The following is a 24,409-nucleotide window of genomic DNA, read 5'->3' on the forward strand; positions in this document are numbered from 1 at the left end:
GCCCCGGTGGCGCAGTGGTTTAGTGCCACCTGCAGCCCAGGGTGTGATCCTGGGGACCTGGGATCGAGTCCCGCATCGGGCTCCTTGCATGGGGCCTGCTTCCCTCTGCCTGTGTCTCTGCCTCTCTTTCTCTCTGTGTTTCTCATGAATAAATAAATAAATCTTAAAAAAAAAAAAAAAAAAAAGAAAAGAAGCATGGTATGATCTCAGGCTTTTTGTATTCACTGAGGCCTGATTTGTGACCCAGTATGTGATCTATTCTGGAGAATGTTCCATGTGTGCCCAAAAAGAATGTGTATTCTGCTGGTTGAGGATTAAATGTTCTGATTATATCTGTTAAGTCCATCTGGTCCAATGTATCACTCAAAGCCATTGTTCCCTTGTTGATTTTCTGCTTAGATGATCTGTCCATTATTGTAAGTGGGATGTTAAAGCCCCCTACTATTATTGTATTATGATCAATGTATTTCTTTGTTTGTTATTGACATATATTTGGGTGCTCCCATGTTGGGGGTATAAGTGTTTATAATTGTTAGATCATCTTGTTGGATCCAACTTTATTATGATAGAGTGCCCTTCATCATCTCTTGTTACAGTCTTTGGTTTAAAATCTACTTTGATATAAGTATGGTCACTCCAGGTTTCTTTTTATGTCCATTAGCATGATAAATGGTTCACCTTGTCCTCACTTTCAATCTGCAGGTGTCATTAGGTCTAAAATGGGTCTCTTGTGGACAGCACAGAGATGCCTGACCAACTTTTTTAAACCATCACATGAGACTATAACGTTCTAATCCAATGAAAAAGTGGGCGTTCTCTTACAGATTTTGTATTTGAGACACCAGATGAAGTAACCTACAAAGAAGAATACCTACCAAATTAAAAAAGCAAAAATTCAAAGAAAGAAATATACCTTGTCTAGACTACATGGTTAAAATGATGCTCCTCTATGGCTCTACTGGAACTTTTCAGTGAGAAATCAACAGAGCATCCAAATCTGAGGAAATGCATTTAGCAGATTCTCCATTAAATTCACCTTCCACATTTGTCATGTCCCATTGGCTGCAAATCCTTATCCATATCACAATTCAGACACATGGTTAAACCTTGAAATGTGTGGCAGGCGTGGGATAGGAAGGGTAATGCACTTTCAAGTTGTCCATGAAAAATCCTTAGCTCTTTTAGATGATTTAATTACTATATTGTGCAATTCGTACCTGTCCACAATGGTATATTTATTTCGCTTTTAAAGCAATTATCTAAACATAGGATATCAAACTCAATACTTCAAGAACTTTAAACAAAAATACCATGGTTTGACATAACAAAACAAACCAAAGCACAGATATATTAAATATTCTGCACTGAATTCCACAAATTCTAGAAAGGAAATATGATAAGGAAGTCTCTGAAATAACTGTTGTGGTTATGGCATGTGCCCTTCATTACATGAAAATGAGAAGAAATATGATAGTGGCCATGTTATACAGCCCATGGAAAATAGCAGTAGTACAGTTGCCTGGAGAGGTAAATGCCGTATCAGTCCAAAGATATTTTTGCTTAGGAATAATATCCACCTACAAAAAACCCATTCTTTTTTTTAAGTTATACAAATATTATTTGTTACGACATGCTTTTCCTGAAAAAAGCAAAGGCTCTATTTGTTAGTCTGGGACAAAGTGGCATCCTCCACCCTGCTTTTTATCAATTTAAGAATGAGAGTAAAGGGGTATCTTGGTGGCTCAGTCAGTTAAGTCTGACTCTTGACTTCAGCTTATCACAATCTTAGGGATGTAAGATTGAGCCCCATGTGGGGTTCCATGCTCAGCAGGGAGTCTGCTTGAGGTTCTCCCTTTACCCTCCTGCTGCTCGCACTTTCACTCTCTCAAATCAATCAATCAATCAATCTTAAAGAAAAAAAAAGAATGAGAGTAAAAATACAACCATTTAGCACTGAGAACAATGCACCTTTGCCATATAAGCAGAACATATAGAAGTCACCAAAGCAGACCTGGACTGGATATTGCCAGAAAGAACCAGGGAAAAGTTAGAAAACAAAGATGGGATCTGATCTTCTGTTTTGCTTACCCAAACAGAGGAGTCCTACCCTTGATTTGCCCTAGTCAAAGCACCCAAACCACTGGTGAATCATTGTGATTTGTGATCCTAAAACAATGGTTAGTTTGCGTTTCGAGTTTTTTCCTAGGGCAGGAACCTATGTTGTATTTCAAAAAAATGCCCAATTGAAAGGTCAAGATAAAGTTGAGTGCCTAACAAGCTGAGTTACCTAGAGTATTCAATTCTGAAGTACAAATAAATAAGAAAACATGAGGACTTCTACCTATGTATTTTTATTCTATCCTTTTAATGTCTTTTTACATATGTTTTGTAATGTGTATAATATGTTGGTGCAGTATTATAGGCATAAAATCTATATATAAATATATATATATATATATATGCCTATCAGAGGAGTGTACTCTCAAAAGCAACATGAACAAAAACTTTGCAGCCCTAATCTAGGAAACTAAGTTGTCTAAACACCTTTATTCTCTCATTATGCTAAGAGAAGCGAACTGTTCTATACTTACGATCATTTTCTTCTTGAATTTGAATATTAACCATATCAATACAATTCTGAATTTCATTCCAGCTTAAGTTATCTTGCCCTTGGGATAAGGCTTCCAGTTTAATGGTGAGTAGTGCATTTGTGTAACTGTAGAAGAGAAAACAATCATTATACTCATCAGAGGCATTCAATCTTTGTTCATGTCATGCATCTTAAATTTGGTTTGTGGCCAAAATTAGATATTGTAAGATTTAAGAGTTGAAAAGCATATAAAATTGTCTTGCAGCTTTGTGAACATATAGTAAGCTCACTTATACTAATGGTGTTTTTTTTCCCTAAAGATACTTTATGTACAAATGCTGTTTAATGAAAGTGCCTCAAAATCCAACCTCATACCTAATGCAAGCAAAAAACCCAAAAAAACAAAACCCTGAAGTTCTCAATTCTGTGAAATTGCTTTTTTCCCCCCTCTGTTTCTTATTTTCCATCCCTTTGCACTTTTTTTTGCTCTGCTCAGACTTCAGATAACTTTTACGTGATAAAATTCAGAACCTCCAAGGTTCTCAATCTTTGCATCAAGGGTTCTTTAAAACAAAACAAAACAAAACAAAACAAAACAAAACATTTATTTACTCATGAGAGATACGTAAAGAGAGGCAGAGACATAGGCAGAGGAAGAAGCAGGCTCCTCACAGGGAGCCCGATGTGGGACTCAGTCCTGGACCCCAGGAATACACCCTGAACCCAAGGCAGACACTCAACCACTGAGCCACCTAGGTGTCCCAAGTGGTTTTTTTTAAAAAAATTTTTTTTCTTGTTCCTTCCAAAATTTGAGCTTTAGAGACCTTTACCCCCGTAACCTTAACCCAGATGGGCTACCCTGAAGTCTAACATGCCCAATGAGGAATCAAATAAAATACAAATGCAATTCCAGAAACCTTGTATACCACACATCTTCAATGTACATTTCCTTGAAGACGTGATACATGACTTGAACCAGAATATTGCAAAGTCCTCCTCATCTGTCCATTTCTCCTAAGGCTTTACAGCAGCTCCTCAAAAACCTCCCTCTGTGTCTGCTCACTGCAAGGGCACTCTTATAACTCATTTTGACCCCTGACCTTCCTCCCTATGAACAACCCTCTGGAAAAGAGAACTTGGCCAATCACTTAAATTACTTGTCTTTTGGGGGGAAATTGTAGGGAAAAAATTATCCATCTTGATATGTCACTAAGAAACTGTCATTTCTCAATAGTCAATTTTCCCATTTACACATCATAGGACCATGTTACAACCATAAGCTAAAATGATCTATTCTAGCCCAAAGTAAAGAAATTCAATAGTTTAGTTTGCTTTTGCAAACTAAATAAAGACGAATCCTCTATGTACATATTTATTCACTATGTATTTTAGCTTCTATATAGCACTTTTGGATTGCTAACAGCAGAAGTTAAAAAAAGTAATATCACACTATGTTTAAAAATGTTTTCCTGGTTGTGACAGATTTTCTCAAAATTCTGCATGCTTTAAAGTAACACTCAGGTGCCTTCTATAGAGTGTAGTTTGAGAGAGAAAAACATCATTCAAAAGTGGCGGTGATGATTCTTTAACTGTGGCTGAATGAAGCATCACCAAAGTCAGGCCTGTAAGTGGATAACAGTCATGTTTGAGATTTTAACCTTATCAAAATTTGAAGCCTAAGAAAACACTCTGTTACACTAGTAATACATAAACAATAATATTGAATACCAGTAACAAGATGGATAAATGTCAATTTGTACTCCTTAGCATCCCTTATAGAAAGAGAGCATTCTGCAAGAAAGTGCCAACTCCTTAAGCACATTTCATGTGCTTAACATGATCCAATGGGGATAACATGAGAAAGCTTAAAGATGAACAGAGAAAAAAAATCCCATAATTGCCCATTGTTTCTTTAGAGATGAACAAACAGTAGCCAAAGGGAAGAGATTTTAGGAGTCATGTGACAGAGCTGCAAGGCTTTTCCATGTGAGTATTAGTCTCTAGCACTTAGGTACCAGCTACAGAAAATACTCCGCAGTTCACCCTCCCAGAGAGGTCCAAGTCTCCTCCCTCCATGACTCTCAGAGTGCTCCTCACTGTTGGCTATGGGCAGACCAGTAACATCACATTTCCAAAGGGACTTCTGAAGCTTTGAGAAGATTATGATGCCAATCTAGTTCAGTGATGTTTACTAACATCAAACAAATGTGGCAAAGCCTGTGGCAAACATGGCAGGGGTATCAAGGTGAATAAAGCAAAGCCTTTACTTCAAGGAGCTTTCCGTCCAGTGGGTAAGAGACAAAAACTCAAAGAGGATATAAAAGCAGAGCACAAGAAGGGTCCTAAAAGTAGAAATAATGGAGTTCCAAGGAAGGAGAAGTGGAAGGAAAACCTTAGCAGGTGGAACACCTTGCCTGACACAGGCACTGAACTAAGCATTTACTCCTCATGCTGTTCTGCAGACGCAGAGCTGTGTTTTTGTGCTCTCTAGATGGAGAAAAGGCCATCAAAAGTCAGACTCAGATATTTTTTGGCCCCAATGCTATCTATGTTCCTTTAACCACATCACACTAGTTCTCAGGAGAGATGACCCTAGCTGGGGCTAGGAGAAATATCAAAATAATTTGTGGAAGCATCATCTGTGGTAGGTGGCTCCAGCAGGGTGCCAGGAGAGGCGACAGTCACCCCATTTCCATGGTGAGAAGAGCACGCACAGCTGCAGACAGGCCAGAAAGCACATGGTGTATTTGTATCCAGCTTGACCCAAGTGCAAGGCACAGGGAGAGGTGCAGCTGGAGCTAAGGTCAGAACAACATGTTTAGAGAGGAGTCTGTTCTTATTGCAGAGGAGAGCCAGGAAATCAGGGAGAGCACTGTAACCATAGCTACATTTTAGAACAATTAATCTGGGACAGCATATGCCTAGAGCCAACACCAACTCTACAGCATTTCTGTGAGAATTAGACAGAAGTGTCTTTCTGGGAAACCACAGGCCCAGGGAGGAGGCCATGGTAATGAGGTAGACATTTTGTGTGAATTCATCAAGGTGGCCCTGCCCCACCCTTTGTGCTATGAAGAACGTGTACGCTCACGCACAAGTACAATGGTGAACTTTCTTCAATCTGAAAATCTGCCAGCATGGGTTTCCGAGAACCAGGGTAAAAAGCTGACAATGAAGGTAAAATGCGAGGCTGTGGGAGATCTCTTGGGCCCAATCAACTGTCAGTCCGAGAACCAAGGGGGACCCTGAAATCTCAGGATGTTATTGGTCATTCAGCTGATCCAGAAAGTACTTAGGTCAAACTTTAAAAAGATTATGAAAAATAGCAAAATTTTTCCCCAAGTTTCCCATATAGAATACTCGAACTCTGAGGCTGTAAAAGGGGTTCTCAAATGGGGTGGTAAGACTATTTCCTTGATGAGTTATTTGCAAATTGGGCATGGGGAGATAGGGAGGGATTTTGGTAATCAAAATGGGTGATCAGGAGGGAGGCAGTATGGTTATTTAGAGGGCAGGGGCGATGATGTGAAATCTGTGGGACAGTCGTGACAATGACCTCACCAAGACGTCCCATTAGAGCTCCCCTGGGCTATAGGGTTTTTAAAAAGATTTTATTTATTCATTCATGAGAGACATACAGAGGGAGGCAGAAACACAGGCAGAGGGAAAAGCAGGCTCCCTGCGGGGAGCCCTATGTGGGACTCGATCCCAGAACCCCGGGATCACAACCTGAGCTAAAGGCAGACAATGCTCAACCACTGAGTCCCCCAGGTGCCCCTGGGCTATAAGCTTTGTAAGGAAGGGACCAGCTCACCAGCTCTGTCTTCCACTTAAGCACTGAGGGACAGGAGCAAAGTCTGGTTAGGTGAGGATAAATGAGGACAGAAAAGACACAATTTGGATGTTATTATAGAGGTGAAAAGTCAAATTAGGTGGCAGCTGGGAAATGGCAACATCGTGCAGAGGGCTGCTGATGGGGAGAGAAATGAGGAGGCTGTTCACAGCACAAGTGTGCCTGGCAGAGGAAAACAAGTCGAACTTAAGGTTTTTAAACTTGGGGAAGAGAATGGTGTCATTAGAAATAGTGGAGGTAGAAATAAATTACCTTGGTAACAGACTCAGGAGTTCTATTAATCAGGTAGCCAAATTTAAGTAGAACCACAGCGTCAGTTTCTCCAAGAAGACTGAAAAAGAGAATCCTCTGTCCTACTGCTTTGTGGTCATTCTCTACACAGACAAGTGATCAAGCATTTGAAAAAAATCTAAAGGCTTTTACATTTTCTTGTACATCTATACACAATGCAAGAGAATGACTCAGCCTCTATTTAAGCAGTTCCGCTAGAATCTGGAGCTGAAAAGAGCTTTTGTCAGAATCTAGGCAGACATCACCCCCTAGTGGTTAACAAGAATCCAGGCTGCAAAATTACTCCTTTTAAATTGGGCTTTTTTCTTACTGAATCGCTAATGGACTCCTTACTTATTCTGACCCCTTAAGTTTCTCTCTAGAGCTGCTGTAGTGTTTCATGTATCTAGTAGTATATTTCAGGAACATGAAATGGAAGATACTAAACTGAGGTTGTCACCCGCTGCCATGACCCACTGTGGTTTCAGGATTCCCTGGGTTTAACAATCAAAGCAATGGGGTTTGGGATTCAGTTGCCCAGCAGGCAGCCCTTAAATCCAGATTTAGTTCCCTCATCAGTAAAATAAAAAGCCCAAGGGAAGATATGTTTTCAATAGCTCTTTTATTTTTAGCCTATCAAATAATCTTTGGTAATGACAAAGTCAGATATTAATTGCCACAACATGATCGTTTTAAGACTCTTTGTCCCCCTAAAAGAACTACTGTAAAAAAGGACTCATATGAGAAGGACTATTAAGGAAATAAGGACAGATAGATGCATTTCCTGAGGAAGGAGCAAATCTTTAATTTGTGAGATCTGCCAAACACACGTTTCTGTATAAAAGGAGGCTTGGAAGATGTTCCCTTACCGTTCTACATACGATTCATCCAGATTGTTGAAGCCTATTGTTGGGCTTCTGAGTTGATTTTGCACAGACACAAGATCATTGCTTTCCAAGGCCTGGTTTAGTAAAGCAACCGCAGACAGCATTTCCACTGCAATCAAGAGCTCCTCATGGGCCAAGTAGTTCTGTTGGAAAATAAACGCAATACAAGTTTCCCAAATTACATGCCTTATGGGTGTGATGGGGCTTTAGAATGCATGCATATTTCAAAGAACAATGAACAGTTAAAGATTTTGAGAACCTAGGAGAAAGAGGGGACTCAATGTCACTTATTTTTCATTAGCTTTAAAGAACAAGTGAGTGGGGTTTTCTTAGCAGATCATTTTAGGGACAGAGTTAATGACAACCAATGGTTTCTGATTACTCAAACAACTGCATTCCCCTAGCTGATTCTTATCTCCAGTTACATTAGCTGCTTACAGTCTCAGACTTACTACAATTAAGCAAAGGATTAGATGACACTGTCACTGTCTCATAGTGTGAGTTGAGATTTTAGGTAGTGATTTTCAGTTTAAGTTAAGGGTAAGGAAAAAAGGGGAGAACTTTACCTATAAGTTGTAACCTCAGAAAAGTAAACCAAAATCATTAACCCAATTTCAATTCTAGTCCCTAAAAAAGTTAATCAATCTCACAACCCATAAGATCAAGACCCATGACATGATCGGTCACAATTCGGATGCTCAACTGACTAAGCCAGTCAGGTGTCCCAATAATTGGGTAGAAATTTTAAAATGTATTAGGAGGTCTGGGTATTTGAAGTAAAGCAAGTATGATTTATAATTCTGGATTTGGCTTATTTAAAAAAGTACATCTCGAGGTGCCTGGATGGCTCAGTCAGTTAAGCATCTGTTGTCAGCTCAGGTCATGATCCCACGATCCTGGGATTGAGCCCTGTGTTGGGCTCCCTGCTCAGGGGCGAGTCTGCTTCTCCATCTCCCTCTGCCTGCCTCTCTCCCTGCTTGTACTCACGTTGTCTCTCTCTCTCAAATAAATAAAATCTTAAAAAAGAATACATCTCATGGTAGCTACACTTGTGGTGAGCATAGCATAAAGCATAAACTTGTCAAGTGACTATCTTGTATATCTGAAAGTAATGTAACATTGTGTCAAATGTACTCATATAAAACTTTAAAAAAAACAAATCTGAGACTTTTGAACACCTTCCTCCTTCAATGTTCTCTTCCATTCAACTATTTTATACTGACTTGGTCCAACTTCAAATGGATTATTTCTTCCATTATATTCAAGGAACACAGAGGTAGCATAAAATGAATAGAAATAAATGCTGATAACAGTATTTACATTTAGGATATTTTCTGTATTCAATACATACAATGTAATATTTATATTAAAGTGCATTATAGCTTTCTAGTTCTCCATAGGTATCTAACAGCAATTGATTTTAGAGTAACAAGGCATAATTTTACCTTCCAAAGCAAATGGGAGCATGTGAGCAAATTTTATCCGAGTTTCTTATATTAACTATAAATTTAACACATAAGGAAGGTATAGAATTACAGCCAAAAGAGCAGGATGGAATCATTTGAGATCCACCTCCTCTACCCCTTCTGGGAATTGTCCACAAATATCTAACATGGTATACAGCAGCAAGGATAAGGAAAAATAAAGCAGCAGCAGGGTGGGACAAACACAGGCTGACCCTGACCAGTTAGGTAAGAATGACAGGGCTAGCATGTAAATAGCCTTGATGAAGCTGGTAATGCAGGAGAAACTCTTAATGAAAGAACTTTTAGGAAAATAATGTATTTTTCTTTTATTACAAAATAGTATCTTCCTACTTAGAGAACAAGAACTCTTGGTAAGCAAGAAAACAAATCCTTCCACTCAAGCCCTTTAGTGTACATCCATTTATTTATTTTTAATTCATACAAACATTTATAGGTTTTTTTTTAAACAGAACTTATTTTTATTCATATTACAGAACTACTTCTAGATAATGTTTCAGTCTCATTTTCCCCACTCGATATTAGTATGTGCAATTGTTGTTAAACATGTGGTTTGTTTCTTGCTTCTCGGTATGACAGACTGTGTGTTAAACATCCCTGTGAATACAACTTTTTTGACTCATATTCCTTAGGATCTTTTCCTAGCAATGTAACTGTCAGGATAATGGGTAAAAGACCAGCATGCACATTACTGAGATCATCCTCCAGAAAGGGTGCATTCTTCATGCTCCCGTCGGCCATGGAGGAGATGTCTGCTGTGCCAAATTTATGCCTATGTCAGATCTCTCAATGCTACCAATCTGATTTCTCAAAATAACTGTATTTTGTGTTAATTTACATTTACTTCTGAATGAGTTTCAACATTTGTGTGTGTGTGTTTGTCATAGTATATGCCAATCTTTGTGAATTGGCTGTTTATGCCTTTGGCCTCCCCTCTTCCTTTTTTTGGTAGAACAGTGCTGTTTCTCATTTTTAAAATCCAATCTTCTACATTTCCTTAGAACTTCAATTGTTTAAGTTACTTTTTACATTTAACTTTTTATGTTGGAGATTTATTCTGATATGTGCAGTGAGGTCATGTTTTCTTTTTCAAATGGTTAAACACTTAGAAGGATTTCATTCCTTTTTCCACCTTTTTGAAATACTAGCGTTCTCATATATTCAATAATTGGCTCTGCTTCCAATATTTTTTATTCTGCTCCATTGTTTGGGTTAATCTTGTACCAGTACACATGGTTTTCATGACTGTAACCTTATATATTACTGTTCAGCATCATTAGAATATTAAACAGCATATTACATTTACAAAAATTAAAGTCATGGTGTTAATGTTCTTTGTTTCTTAGAAATGCAGATTCATAGCTAATTCTATACCTGAAACCATTATATATCTTTTAAAAATTTTAGTGCAGTTAAAAAATTATTCAAAGTGCTTCAAAAATCAGACAATCGGAGCATGAGAACCACTTGTTTTCAATGTGTAATTTATACAGTGTGGCCTGCGCTTCCTAACTACACAGATTCTTTATGGAAATGAAAAGCAATAGTTAAAGGGGAAGGCAGCCATGGGAATTGGTACAGGGAGGCCAGTGGGACTGGGGATAGGTCTGAGTTACAGACTCTGTGCCCTGTTCACCTTTCCTAAATAGCCTTCCTCACAGCTTTGACTCAGAATTAATACCTTCGTACCTGGAGTCCTCAGACTTACCATGGCGTTCTGTTTCTGCAGGTTGAAAAGTTCGTTCTGGTACATCACAGCAGCAAAGGGATACACAGCAGGCAGCTGGGCCTCTGGTCTCTTCAGTGCAAGCAGCGTGTTCTCAGGGTCCCCTTCCTGAACGGCAGCATTAATGTGGTCCACTGCAGCCAGCCCTGAGTGGGGTGGAGGAGGTGTCACATTCTGTCAGAATGGCTGCTTTTTCCCCTGCTGCCTGCCCAACCAGTCCATCTTGCCAGGGATTAGAATAAAAGTAGTGCCTTTCCATGAACTCTGAAAAGCTGCAGGTGGTGGACAGGCAAAGACTTGAAGATGATAGCTCAGTAACTGGAAGTCAGTCCAGCCCTTGGAGAAAGTCCCTAAAAGGTCCTCAGCACCGACAGAGCTGGAGTTATGAGATCACTCCTGTCTAGCATGACTTCCCTACAGAACATTGCCCTTCAGGATCAGCTCTGGTCTCACCTCTTCCCTGAGGACTTCACACCTCTCGGATCCCCACAGCATTGAGAGCTGGACCATAGAGATCCCATAGGCATTGTTCTTGAATACTCCTTGTGTATTAATTAGTACTGCCTTTGCAGGAGACTGGAGCTTCGTGAACACCCCAAGCCAGCCTTGCCCTACTGCGGTATCCTCCCCTCAAAGCCACACCACAGGACAGCCACAGTTAGCACCAGGACACAGTGCTGCTTCATACTGATAGGTTTGTTCTTGGAACATTCTCCCTCAACTCTTGCATTCTGTGAAGCATGATTTCAAGAAAAAAATCACTTCAGGTGTGTTTTTAAAAAAGTATTATAACCCAAATTCATATTATTAAATAAATCTGTGCCAGTATCACTTCACCTTAAAAAAACAAAACCCCGATCACACAAATGTGTTGGCTTACATTATCTGACTCAGCCATAGGCTCTGTGAGATCTCTACCAGTTGCAATGTTCAGATTACGAAGACCTGAATTTTAGTGACCAAACTGAGGGTGCCTGAAACAACAGATTCATCATAGTTTTCAGAAAAAGCAAGAGAATTGCTGACCAACTGGGAGAATGAGTGATGCACTCTGCCACCAGGCAGTAGCAAACTGGACAGAAACAGCAGCATTTTGCCCTATAAAGAAGGTTTCAGGGACGCCAGGGTGGCTCAGTTGGTTAAGCATCCAACTCTTTCAGCTGAAAGCTGAACTTTCAGCTCAGGTCATGGTCTTGGGGTCGTGGGATAGAGCTCTGTGTCAGGCTCTGCACATGGGGTGTAGGCCTACTTGGGATTCTCTCTCTCCCTCTCTCTCTGCCTCTACCCCTCTTTGTGCTCTCTCTCTAAATAGAAAAAATTGATAGAATTGATATGTCCAACAAAAAAATCCCAGAAAGGAAGGTGAGTGGGCATTTTTGACTCTGCTATTCTCTGAAAGTTACCCGTGGCCTCTGAGCTGTGTTTGTCATTATTTTGGATAGCATTTTGCCTCCCGTTTGACAACTCCAATATGTGAGTTCGCACCACTGCATGGTAAAAGCCTACCACAAATCATATCCTTAAGATGTTCTTTATGAACCATTTCTTCTAAAAAAAATAATAAAATGACATTATCCACTCTTTTATATGCTGCATCTAACAAAATTTCCGGCCCTGGTCTTAACAGAACACGTCTTGTAATGAATGGAACGCACATGCAAAGTAAAATGATTGCAGTTCTCACAAAGCTGAAGCCTCCGCCGACAGACCTGGTGACATTACCATCAAAGCTGTCACTTATGTCGCTTTTTGGCTATTATGAATGTAGACATCTTAACATTTTACTATAATAACCGACAGGGTTAAGAAAAGGCTTGTCAAGTAGCTATACTCATATATTTTAAAGCCTATAGTTGTCTTATTGTCATGTCACTTATTAAAATATACTTTAGGGTTTTTTCAAGACTATTCTTAGCTCTGCCCAACTATACATTTTCAGATGAGGAGAGATAAATAACTTCAGAATCATCACGTTCTACACATTTCAAGCCATCAAACATTGCAGTGCCCCTTATAATTTAAGCTGGTTATGCATTAGTGCAAATCATCTCATGCCTTTTATTTAAAAATGTATAACCAATGTGGCATTAAATTTGTAGTCAGGAAATTACGTCAATGAACATTAAAGCATTTATAGAAGGCATTTTATTTAAAATGAAAAAGTCTATTTTAGTGGTTATAAACTTTTCAAAAATAAAGGATGGCAAAAAGCTATGGAATCATTTCTTCACTAAGTTTATGGACCTCAGCTGTCTGCCTGGCAATATTAATTTCTTCCTGCAATTTGACTCTGTCAGCTTTCAAATACAGCAGAAAGAGAAACTTAAAATTGTGTTTCATGTATCATCACCAATATACTCAAAATTAAATAAGAATAAAAGATGAGGAACATGCATTCCACAATGTTAAGGTGTTCCCTTAAAAAAAAAGTTACCCAGGAGCTCTCAGCAGCTTTGTGTGTGAGGGAAATTCTCAAACCCAATCAGTTGTTAACTCCTAGATATTTATATCAATTTTCTCTGGGCCTCCTTGATTACTGTTTGAACCCTTTGGATACGTTACTACCAGTGACTTGGGAGCAAACTCCTGGGAAAAACCTATAGTTTCTTTGAAGGTGTTAAGAACATTCCAAGATTGTCTAGGAGGTTAAATCAAAGACAGAGTTTATGAGTGTTGTAATCAGTGGATACTCCCAAGTTTAAATTTGGCAGATGGTTCACATGCTTTATTAAATGGGCTAAATGGTCTTTCGTGTATCCATTGTGTGTGTGTGTGTGTGTGTAGGTGCTCTTTAGGTTGCCCTAGGGGAAATAAATGTCAGCAGAATTCCTTACTGCCTCAAGTAAAACCAAATTTTGTTAGAGAGAGGAGAAAAGACTAATAAACAGATTAATTTCTCTGAACTTATAGATGCTTTATTTTAATTACCTGAGTTTTCTATTTATAGTCACACAACTGAAATGGGTACAAAAAGGAACTGAACTGTGCCACTCCATAGAGGTTCAGGGACATGGATTCAGACCTGCCACCATGCAGTTTCACTGGCCTATCCAGTCTCATTCACTTGCCAAAAAATGATACAAGCTGTAAGAAAAACAATTCTACAAACTGCAGACTAATGACTGGGAAGTAGTAAAGAATAAAGGCATCAATAATACCTTTCAAATTCCAGTCTAACACTGTCACATAATCATGGGCAAGAAATGACAATCTTGAAGTCATGATCTTTTACTAAATAGCCCTCAATATTAGTGCAAATAAACGATAGGTTCAAAACATGACATACACTGAAACCTATGATAAGACAGGAAGGTATAGCTGAACTAGCTTCGAGATACCTTGAGATACTTTGCACGGACAGGGGGCATGGTCACCCAAAACTTCCATGGGAAACCGCCAGATTATGTACCCTAGTTAAGAGCAACAGTGACGCTGAGTGCAATTCTCATCACAGGAGGCAGTTTTACAAGAATACAAATTGAGAATTTTGCTGATATTGTGACATGGAGAATTTGTATCTTCCAGCAGAATCCATTTCCTTCATACAATCCATTACTTACTGTTGACTTTATTGATGTTGCCTTGGATTTCTGCTTGTGTCAGCAGTTCTTCATATGCATCTCTTTCTTCTTCTGAAATGCAGTTATTCTACAAAACAAAGCCTCCACTGATTCCTGAGGTTAAATAAAATGTCCCCAAAGCTCCCTATTCAAAAGTAAAATGCAAAGAGTGATAAAAACCATTTACTTATATTCATTTGAATTCAATATAAGTAATAAGAGTGCTTGCTCTGTGCAGGGCACTAGGGCTAGACATGCCTGGCAAGGATTACAATGAGGAACAACAGGCCTAGTGATTCTCTGAAAGGGCCGAATTGTCTAATGTGGCAAACATTATGTTGCACCACTTGACCATACTGCCATTTTTTTGTAGATCAAAGTCAGTGGGATATTGGCAATTTCATTTGATTCAGTTTAGTAACAGTGACTCCATAAATAACAAATATACATAGAACAAAATAGATTCTATAGGTGAAGGACATACTCAGTCGGAAATAACATTTGCAAAAGAGAAAACAATTCAGGAAGGCCTGGAGGGCCAGAGCCATGTTAAAGGCAGAGCGGGGAGCAGGATGCAGACCACAGGACTTGCTCACAAAGGTGAGACAGCTGGGCATGTTGGGCTACAGCATCGGGTGTCCAGGGTGAACCAGAAAGATGGAGAGCTTGGTTGGGTATCCTGGAGGCTTTTTTTAAAGCCAAACAAAGGACTGTACTTAACTCGGTAGGCAGTAGGGAATCCAAGGAGGTTCCCAGGGGCTGACATCAGATCTGTAATTGAAGATTAATTTTGCAACCTCTAGCTCTGAGAGGGGTTGGTTTGCAGAATTGCAGGAAGCAGGGCGACCCATGAGGAAAGTGTGCAAGAACCCTGAGGCATGGTCGTGGGGGCAGGGCTGAGGCAAGCAAGAGTGTAAGACTAGAAGGTGTGGGACAGATGTGGGCTGGCAAGAAGAGGCAATAGAATGCAGGGACAGGATACAGGGGTGGAGGCATGGAAAGAAACACTGCTGAGGGAACTGAGCAAGGAGCACATGTGTGAGGAGGGCAGGGTAGGACAAGCACTCTTCCTACACGGTGACAAGGTCCACAGGACAGAGAGATGAAGTCGCTTGGAGGAACATTTGAGGGGCTTGGTATCAAGCTGACAACTGATTTCTTCAGCAAGTGGATGAGCTTGTCTGAGGAAGGAGAGAGAAGTGATTCGAGGTCAGATCTAGAGAATCTCCATACGCAGAGGCAGGAGGGAGAAAAGACATGGAGAAACGCACAGGCGAACCAGAGGAGACTGGTAGCACCAAAGCAGATGGGAGCCAGGCCAGCAGCCACCTGGAGGCACCTGGAGGTAGATGGGCGGGGCGAGCACGCCACTTGCTGTCAGGAACTGCAAGTGGAGAAAAGGCAGTAAGCTAAAGTGGAAAGTTCTGGTAACAGAGCCAAAGGGGACATGAAAGGCAGCCAGACATGGAAGCTCCGCACGGGACGTCCTCAGTGAGGCTAGAGAGTAAGGCAAAAGCACTGGGTCAACATCCGGCTGCCTTGCCGAGAAGGGGAGGCAAAATTCGAGAGTAAATTAAAAAACATTATCTCTTCACTTCATCACATGGAACTGTGAACCTCTATTCATAAACCTACAGGTAATTTGGCTAATACAGGATCTGCAGCTCATCCTGAGCAAGGGAAGATCTACTTCCACACTTCCCAGGTGAATCATCAGTTTACGACCTGACCTTGAATCCTTGTAACCTCTGAGAATCAACATAAAGGGAAATCTCATTTCTTTACGGAGTGCATGGTCCGCTTTTACCCTCACATTTCACACAAACCAACTGCCTAGGGCTACAGAGACCACCAGACCACCGTCAGTTAACATCAAGGCTTTTTCAAACTAGCCACTCATACCCATACTGAGAAATCTAATTGAATACCTTTAGTCTTGCATTTTCCTCCTTTCTTTTCTTGGCTTCCCAAAGTTCCTTCTGATATTCCTGTGCAAGGCTGTCATCTACTAAAGTTAAAACTGCATTTGGGTTTCTTAGCGTTTTAATGGTTTGTTCTGCTATTCCTTTTTCAATAGCTTCATTAATAGCTATAACTGCAGCATGCACTGGAGAGATACAAAGAGAAAGATTTTTATGAGCCAAAGACAACATGGATAGTTGGATGGACATGGCACAAATGTAAGCAGCTTTACTTTCTTCTTCAGCTTCCCGTTAAAAAGGCCAAAAAAAGACATCCTAGACACTTCACAGAGCACCCCTCTGACAACCTCTCCACCTGCACATCTAGCTTGGGTCCTGTCTTAGCATTCACCATCACGTAATCCCTATTGATTTATTCGGTGCCCACTGAATGGCTAAAATGAACCAACCACCAGGGGGCCAAAGGGTGAAGTGGACTCTGTTAAACAACCAGTTTGTATCCAAATGATACTGGCAATTTAACATACAAGACAAAAAGACAATACAGCACTCTACCGCTAAAATGTGCTGACATAGAAGGCAAAGAAATATTTTGAATAATAAAAATATTTCTAAACACTTTTAATCCACATTGCAGAACTAGGTGTTTAAAGTCAAAATCAATTACATGGTTATATTCTGATATGCTCAACTTAAACATCTACAACACATATAATAACTTCAAAAGGGGGTTGAAAGCATCTTCCAAATATTCTCTTTCTTTTAACCAAAATCAATAAATAAAGTATGGGTAAGTCTTGTGTCAATAGTAAGTTCTGATTTTAAACAGACTCACAAGCAGCTTCATCCACTGACAGTTCATTTGCAAGAATACCACCTATTTTGCTGAAAGATGGCATTTGTATTCCATATTTCTCAAGTTCTTTTCTCATATTACTAATTTCCTCCTCTGAAAAAGAACAACAAAAAATATCAAAGAAAAATACAGAGATGGAGGCAGGAATGAATATATTCATATCAAGAAATGTCTTCATCCTACATTCTCTCTCCCAGAAATGCAAGGCTTACTTTTCTGAATAAAGAACATTAAAGGGGGTAACTGGGTGGCTCGGTAAGGTTAAGCAACTGACTCTTGATCTTGGCTCAGGTTGTAATCCTGGGGTCATGAGATTGAGCCCCATGTCTGGGGCTCCATGCTCAGCATGGACTCTGCTTGAGTTTGTCTTTCTCTCTCCTAAGATTCTCCTTCTCTCTCCCTTCACCCCTCCCCCACTGCATGTGCACTTTCTAAAAAAACACAACCAAACAAAAAAAGAAAATTAAAAATGCTACACTATTATTTAAAAAAAGGGGGGGAGTGTCTTCATCAAGAAGGTGGGGCATTTCTAAACAAGAACCTTATGAAGAAGTCAGTCTGTTTCCCATTTCACAAATGTGGGGAAAAGGAAAACTGGTTGAATACAAACAAGATAATAAAGTTTTCTCCCCTGATCAATATAGAGGAAAAAAGGGAATCGATGATATAAAAAGGAAAACAAAAGTATTGATACATTTTCTTAGCAAATGACAATGTGAAAATCATCAATAGTAGTACCTGTGAAGTCTACTTTGCCCAACAAATCCTGGATCTGAGGTGCTATTCCGAGTTTGAACAGGTATAAACTGAAAGACAGAACATAAAATGATCAGATCAGAAACTTTATCATCATAAATCTTAGTGTTAAAAATTTCTTAAATCTTAAGGGCTTTTTTTAGTTGGGAAAGACCTAAGAGATTATCTCATTTAATCCATTCATTTTATAGATGTGGAAACTGAGTTCTAAGGTAACACAGTCCCTGGAGGATGGGGACTAAAACTGTAGTCTAAGTCCCAAAGACTGGTCTTGTAGAGTATGTGGCGTTTCCATAGGGTCAACTAACTCTCTACTACCCATTTTTAGGGAGAATAAGAGACACAACAATACAAAATAGCCAGTAATAAATCCAAGGAACATTTCTTTGAATACTCCATATATGATTCTTTTTTTGTTGAAAGTCAGTTCATATTATATTTTCCTTTCTGATATTCCTTTAAGTACCACACATTCCTTGAGGATGTATTTGTTCTACATTTTCTGAAACAGAGTGGCAAGACTACCAGCCCACAGGGTGATGTTACCAATAAACCATGATGTGGGCATGCTACTAAGTGGAAGATGGAGTATAAATTGTATGTGTGTGTGCGTGTGTGTGTGTGTGTCTGTGTAGATAAAGTCCCTTATGAAGTAACGATGGTACCCGCTAACCTACCAATAACTTGACAAAAGGATCTGAGGACTGGCATCTAAATTTTACCAATTGTGCAAATATCTGATTATACGGCTTTTCCCATTTAATCACTGAGCCACAGTTTCTTTCCATATTGATCCTAATCTTCTCAATCCCAAAGACTAATCCTATAGAACAATTAAAAAAATCTGTATTCACTTATTATCCATTTTGATAGGTTTGTAATTTGTGAGATTGTAATGGGAAATTAGCCAATTCTACAATAACTTATACAATGAACCAAGAATGATTTCATTGGCTTGAAATATTTCAAGATCATCACTTCAGATGTTGATGTGAGATACATCTGAGGAGATTATAAAATGCATACAATTTCATTAAAGGAGTTCAAGATCAAGCCTCTTTAAATGGTATTAAACTTTTAAAATGTATGATTATTCAATTCAAGGAGCATGCATTTAAAGTAACCTTCATTGATCATTTCTGTAAAACACAATCATTTAGAAAAGCAGCGCATGGTCAAAGTTAAACATTAATGATTCACGGCTAAAATAAAAAGTATACAGAAGAGCATCATCCAAAGTTAAACACTAAGTATTTTGATATAAACCCTTTCAATTTTTTTTTCTGGAAATACTTATTCCAAAAACTCACACAGGATCCTTAAATATGAATATACTGTATTTTACCTAACCAATTGCATTTAGATGGTCACTAATTATTCCCCACTGCAAATGATGCTGCAGCAAATCTACCTATATACAGATACATTTGTATATACATCTTATTCATTACAATAAATCTCTAAAAACAAAACTGCCAGGTTGAAAGGATATACACACAGTCAAAGCTTTTAGTATATAGGGTCAAATTGTGTTCTAAAAGAGATTACACTCATTCGTTGTGAGTTAAGGGTTAGCAAAAACCCTGTTCCCTTCTGTGAAAGAATTTGACTCTTTTAACATTCTGGCTCTGTTCCCCTAGGAACCCATAAAGGTCCAATGATAACCACATTAGTAAGCATCTTTGCTGAGGAGAAAAATAATCCCCATTGATAAATGATTTGAAGGAACAATAAATACCTGATATGAACACCTAAGTGTGTGATGCCCAAGTTTGGTGACTCTTCTAACTCCCACAGTCCTTGCAGGAAACTGGGCAGCCCACTGGGAAGGTGTTACAATAGACACTGGCTCCTAGGGCTGAGGCTCTCTGCCAGGGAGGCTCTCGTACCCAAGAGGAGTCTCACTTCTTAGCACCTCAGCGGCCAACTGGGGAACCAAAGAAAACAGCTCCTAGGGACGCCCAGGTGGCTCAGTGGTTGAGCATCTGCCTTTGGCTCAGGGCATGATCCTGGAGTCCTGGGATGGAGTCCCACATTAGGCTCCCTGCATGGAGCCTGCTTCTCCCTCTGCCTGGGTCTCTGCCTCTCTCTCTCTCTGTCTCTCATGAATAAATAAATAAATACAATCTTTAATCAAAACAAAACAAAACAAACAACAGCTTCCAGATGGCTACATGGATGACTACGTGCAGTGTCATGAAGTCTCTCACTGAAGAGCTAGTGTTTGATGCTGTGCTGTCAGCTGACTGGGTTCTCTCCTCTTCTGGGCAACTAGTGCCGGACATGGTGGAGAGCAGTTAGGAGATACCAAATGCTTAGATGAACCCAAGAACCTGCTGAAGTGTGTGACCTTTTTTTTTTTTTTTGATAAATTTATTTTTTATTGGTGTTCAATTTGCCAACATATAGAATAATACCCAGTGTGAAGCGCGTGACCTTAATCTACTGCCACCACATAGGGACACCATTTTCTTTGTCTGCTTACCACAGAATTGATAGTCAATGAAAATCTTGCAAATCTTTTTTTTGTTTTAAATACTATATGTTTGTTCACAAGAGACACACAGAGAGATGCAGAGACACAGGCAGAGGGAGAAGCAGGCTCCCTGCGGAGAGCCTGATGTGGGACTCGATCCCAGGACCCCGAGATCATGACCTGAGCCGAAGGCAGATGCTCAAATATTGAGCCATCCAGGCGTCCTGAAAATTTTGCAGATCTGATAGCCAAAAAATGTTATTTAATTCTGTGTTGCCTTTTGTTAGGTGTGAGGGTAGACATTTTTCAAACAAATTGTTCCACGTCCCCTTCCTGCAGGAAATTCCTATTAATGACTTTTTGAATTTTAAATATTTGTTGAGGAGGAGGAGTTTATCTTTCTTTGGTTTCCTCCCTTTTCCCTCAAAACTAAAACCAAAGAACAAAGAACAAATGACATTTTAAACATACGGTAGTTGTAATTTTAGTACTAAGTTCCAATATTATTTTTGCGTCTTGCCCACAGGTGGAAAACATATTAGAGTCTGAACATTCTTCAATATAAAATAGGCATTATGTATTCATAATTCAAAGCTAGAAAGACAGGATACGTTCCTTAGTTTAAATTCTAGGTCTTTAGAGATTATCAGGGATATAGAACTATTTACACAGCCTCTATAGATTTTATTACCAAAGGTTCATGCCAAACAAGTCATTAGAATTAAAACTAGCAGGCTGACATTTTCAAAACTGTAATATTTTATGAACCACTTCTCAACTCATTATTACATGGAAAAAAATATTCCTGTTAAAAGAGAGCCCACATCATGAGGAACAAATGAAATGTCAACCTCTTCAACTGTTCCTTTGTATTAACAGGTACTATAAAATTAAACAGAATTAAATGGATAGGTATGGCAAAGCCCCAAAAGAATTCCAGGAAAATAAAAGCCACACATTAAGAAATGACAAAAAAAAAATCATTCTATCTTTCTTCAATTTCTTTCATAGCACTTGATTTGCATTTTTCCTTTTTACAACTAAATTTAAAAATATACATGAATTAATCTACAAAGAAATATAAAATTAATTTAGTGGGAGAAACTTTGAAAATGTGACAATAAAATTTAAGTAGGAAGCACCCATAAAATGTCTTCTAACAACCAGTTTTATATCTATAATTGTTTAATGTTGTAGGGTTTTTTTTTTAATATTTTATTTATTTGAGGGAGAGAGCAACTATGAGCAAGGGGTGCAGGGGGGCAGAGAGGGAGAGGGAGAAAGAGAAGCAGACTCCCTATGAACAGGGAGCTGGACGTGGGGCTCCATCACAGGACCCTGAGATCATGACCTGAGCCAAAGGCAGATGGTTAACCGACTGAGCCACCCAGGCATCCCGGTTTTGTTTTTTTAAAAGATTTTATTTTTAAGTAGTATCCATGCCTAATGTGGAGCTCGAACTCATAAGCCCAAGATCAAGAGTCACGCAAACTACTGACAGAGCCAGCCAGGTGCCCATGTTAAATGTTGTGGGTTTTTCCCCCCCAGTGTTGCCTTTTAATGTGTAGTACTTATATTAATATTCTGCTATAGTTTTAATTTACTTCAAACCTGACATTCTTTTTTTTTTTTTTTTTTTTTATTTATGATAGTCACAGAGAGAGAGAGAGAGAGAGAGAGAGAGAGAGAGAGAGAGAGGCAGAGACATAGGCAGAGGGAGAAGCAGGCTCCATGCACCGGGAGCCTGATGTGGGATTCGATCCTGGGTCTCCAGGATCGCGCCCTGGGCCAAAGGCAGGCGCCAAACCGCTGCGCCACCCAGGGATCCCAAAACCTGACATTCTTTATCAAAGCCAAAACTAATGATTATCTGTGATCCTTGAAATATTCATACATTTACTTCCCAACATATGTAATGTTGAGATCATCTAGAATTTTAGATCCATGCTTCTATTTTCATGTTACACAGTAAAAATTTAGGTAACTATAAATCTTATTAGTTTCTTTTCTAATATCATCTCTATCCAATTTTCTTCTTTCTTAATTTTATCTTTGTTTTTGTTGTCAGCATAAGTGTTCAAGAAGTACCTATTATTAGGTAGATAAGTTGAATAAATTACCAATAGCACATATATATTTTTTAAGATTTTATTTACTTATTCATGAGAGACACAGAGAGACAGAGAGAGGCAGAGACACAGGCAGAGGGAGCAGCAGGCTCCATGCGGGCAGCCCGACACGGGACTCCCAGGACCCTGGGATCATACCCTGGGCCGAAGGCGGCGCTAAACCGCTGGGCCACCCGGGCTGCCCCCAATAGCACATATTTTAATATTTTCATTCATTCCTTGGGTGTCACCTCTTGTTTAATCTAATGCCACTTTCAGAGCTCTGGTTTCCCTCAAGTGTCTGGTATTTCCTGATTTGGGGCTCATCTTGGGGCTCGAGACTTGCTTATTGTCATTGTTGGCCACAAGTTCCCAGGACACGAGCCAGTTCTAGGAAGCCTATGTGGAAACACGGGGCTGACACCACGAGGGGGCCCCCTAGCTTGCCTGCACGTGGCCGCTATACAGAATAATCAGAAGACTCGGTCCACACCCGGTAACGCTGGCTGTAGGACTCAAGGCCCAGGGCAGCTCCTTGCTCTGCTGCATCCAGTGATTTTTGGGCTGTGGCCTTGGGTCTTGTTTCTTGGTCAATCCTATCTCATCTGTGTGGTCAGTGGATGGCATCCTTTCTTACTGCAATTTTTTAAAAAATTACTACTTTACTAATTTCATGTCAATTTTGGAAAGGGACTATGAGAGCTGTGCTCAGTCGGTAACCTTGACACAATTGTTTTCACGTTATTTCCTCTGTTTATTCATTCATCTAATTACTTTGCATGGAATATCTACTACATAAAAAGTATTTTTCTCTACCACGCTGTTCCTAAAATAAGTGTTTAGGCTTTCACAAAATACAGGTCTGTTGGTTATAGGAACTATAACTAATATACTAAACAAAAGTGCTAATTTTCCCCCGTGGTACTGAAGAAATGAGATGACTAGTTCCAATTATATTTTCTAGTTCTCCATTGTATGCTGTAATATAAATCCTACAATAAACCAATATCCTGGTTAAACTAAAAGTTACCACAAGGTGGTGCTGAGAAGTTATCTTTTAGATTGAACAATCTTCATGTTTAAAGTGAGTCTAAATAAGAGACTTTCTGAAATTAGTATGGATCAGTTAGAAATATCATTTGCATATACATACTTTCACCAAAATTTTTAAAATATTAATGTATATTTTTTATTTGGCTTCAATTATCAACATTTATGGTCTCCCATGTTGGAGCTTACTTAAATTAATCAGCTTTTAAAAAAACACCACTTTTCACAGCGTGGGAGTTTTATAACAAATTTATGTGTGGGAGGCACTTCCAAGCAGATTACTCAAAAGGGCAGTTTACTATGCACTTATCTATTATTCCTGTGCTGAAAAGAATCAGCAATAGCAGCCCACTCCCTCCCAAGCATTTTAATTGAAATGAAGCCATTCACTACCTGAAGCATATAGGAAATCCAAGGTCTTATTCTTAAAAAAGAGCCTGTCTGGTATAAAAAAAAAACACCAATTTAATTTCTTGGAGCTCTTCAACACAACTTTTTAAGCACCTTTCATGCTTAAGAGCCGACACAAAGGGCTAAGAAGAAAGGAAGGGCTAAAGGAAGCCAAGTAAATTAAGGTCATCATCCCTTAGCTTCCCCCAAATAAGAACGTACTTGGTGTGAAATAGGGAATCTCTTATCACACCACAGGGACAGTACATTTGTGTTACTTAGTGAGGCCAGTTACTGTCCTGAGGGTAGCTAAAGCCTCACTGGCCCACGTGCTCCCATTTGTACAAGTATCAGTTCAAGTACAGGAAGCAATAAAGTAAAAAACAAAAAAAACACAAACCTCTCAGGGCTTTTCCTACTACTTTCAAAAAACACATTAAAAGGTCCTATAGTCAGGCATCCCAGGTGGCTCAGCGGTTTA

The 24,409-nt window shown here is 39.4% G+C and overlaps 1 protein-coding gene across 2 annotated transcripts in view; it reads right to left on the reverse strand.

Moving 5' to 3' along the window:
- IQGAP2 (IQ motif containing GTPase activating protein 2) overlaps nt 1–24,409 on the reverse strand; it is a 287,444-nt gene that overhangs the window by 93,210 nt on the left and 169,825 nt on the right. For both annotated transcript variants that reach the window (XM_038532513.1, XM_038532512.1), the window contains exons 6-12: nt 17,887–17,954; nt 17,128–17,241; nt 16,299–16,477; nt 14,371–14,458; nt 10,793–10,956; nt 7,583–7,743; nt 2,592–2,716 (exon numbers count right to left, since the gene is read on the reverse strand). In XM_038532513.1, the coding sequence (XP_038388441.1) occupies nt 2,592–2,716; nt 7,583–7,743; nt 10,793–10,956; nt 14,371–14,458; nt 16,299–16,477; nt 17,128–17,241; nt 17,887–17,954 (899 nt within the window). The remainder of the gene's footprint in view (nt 1–2,591; nt 2,717–7,582; nt 7,744–10,792; nt 10,957–14,370; nt 14,459–16,298; nt 16,478–17,127; nt 17,242–17,886; nt 17,955–24,409) is intronic.

This window comes from Canis lupus, chromosome 3, assembly GCF_011100685.1.
Source record: "Canis lupus familiaris isolate Mischka breed German Shepherd chromosome 3, alternate assembly UU_Cfam_GSD_1.0, whole genome shotgun sequence".
Lineage (NCBI taxonomy): Eukaryota > Metazoa > Chordata > Mammalia > Carnivora > Canidae > Canis > Canis lupus.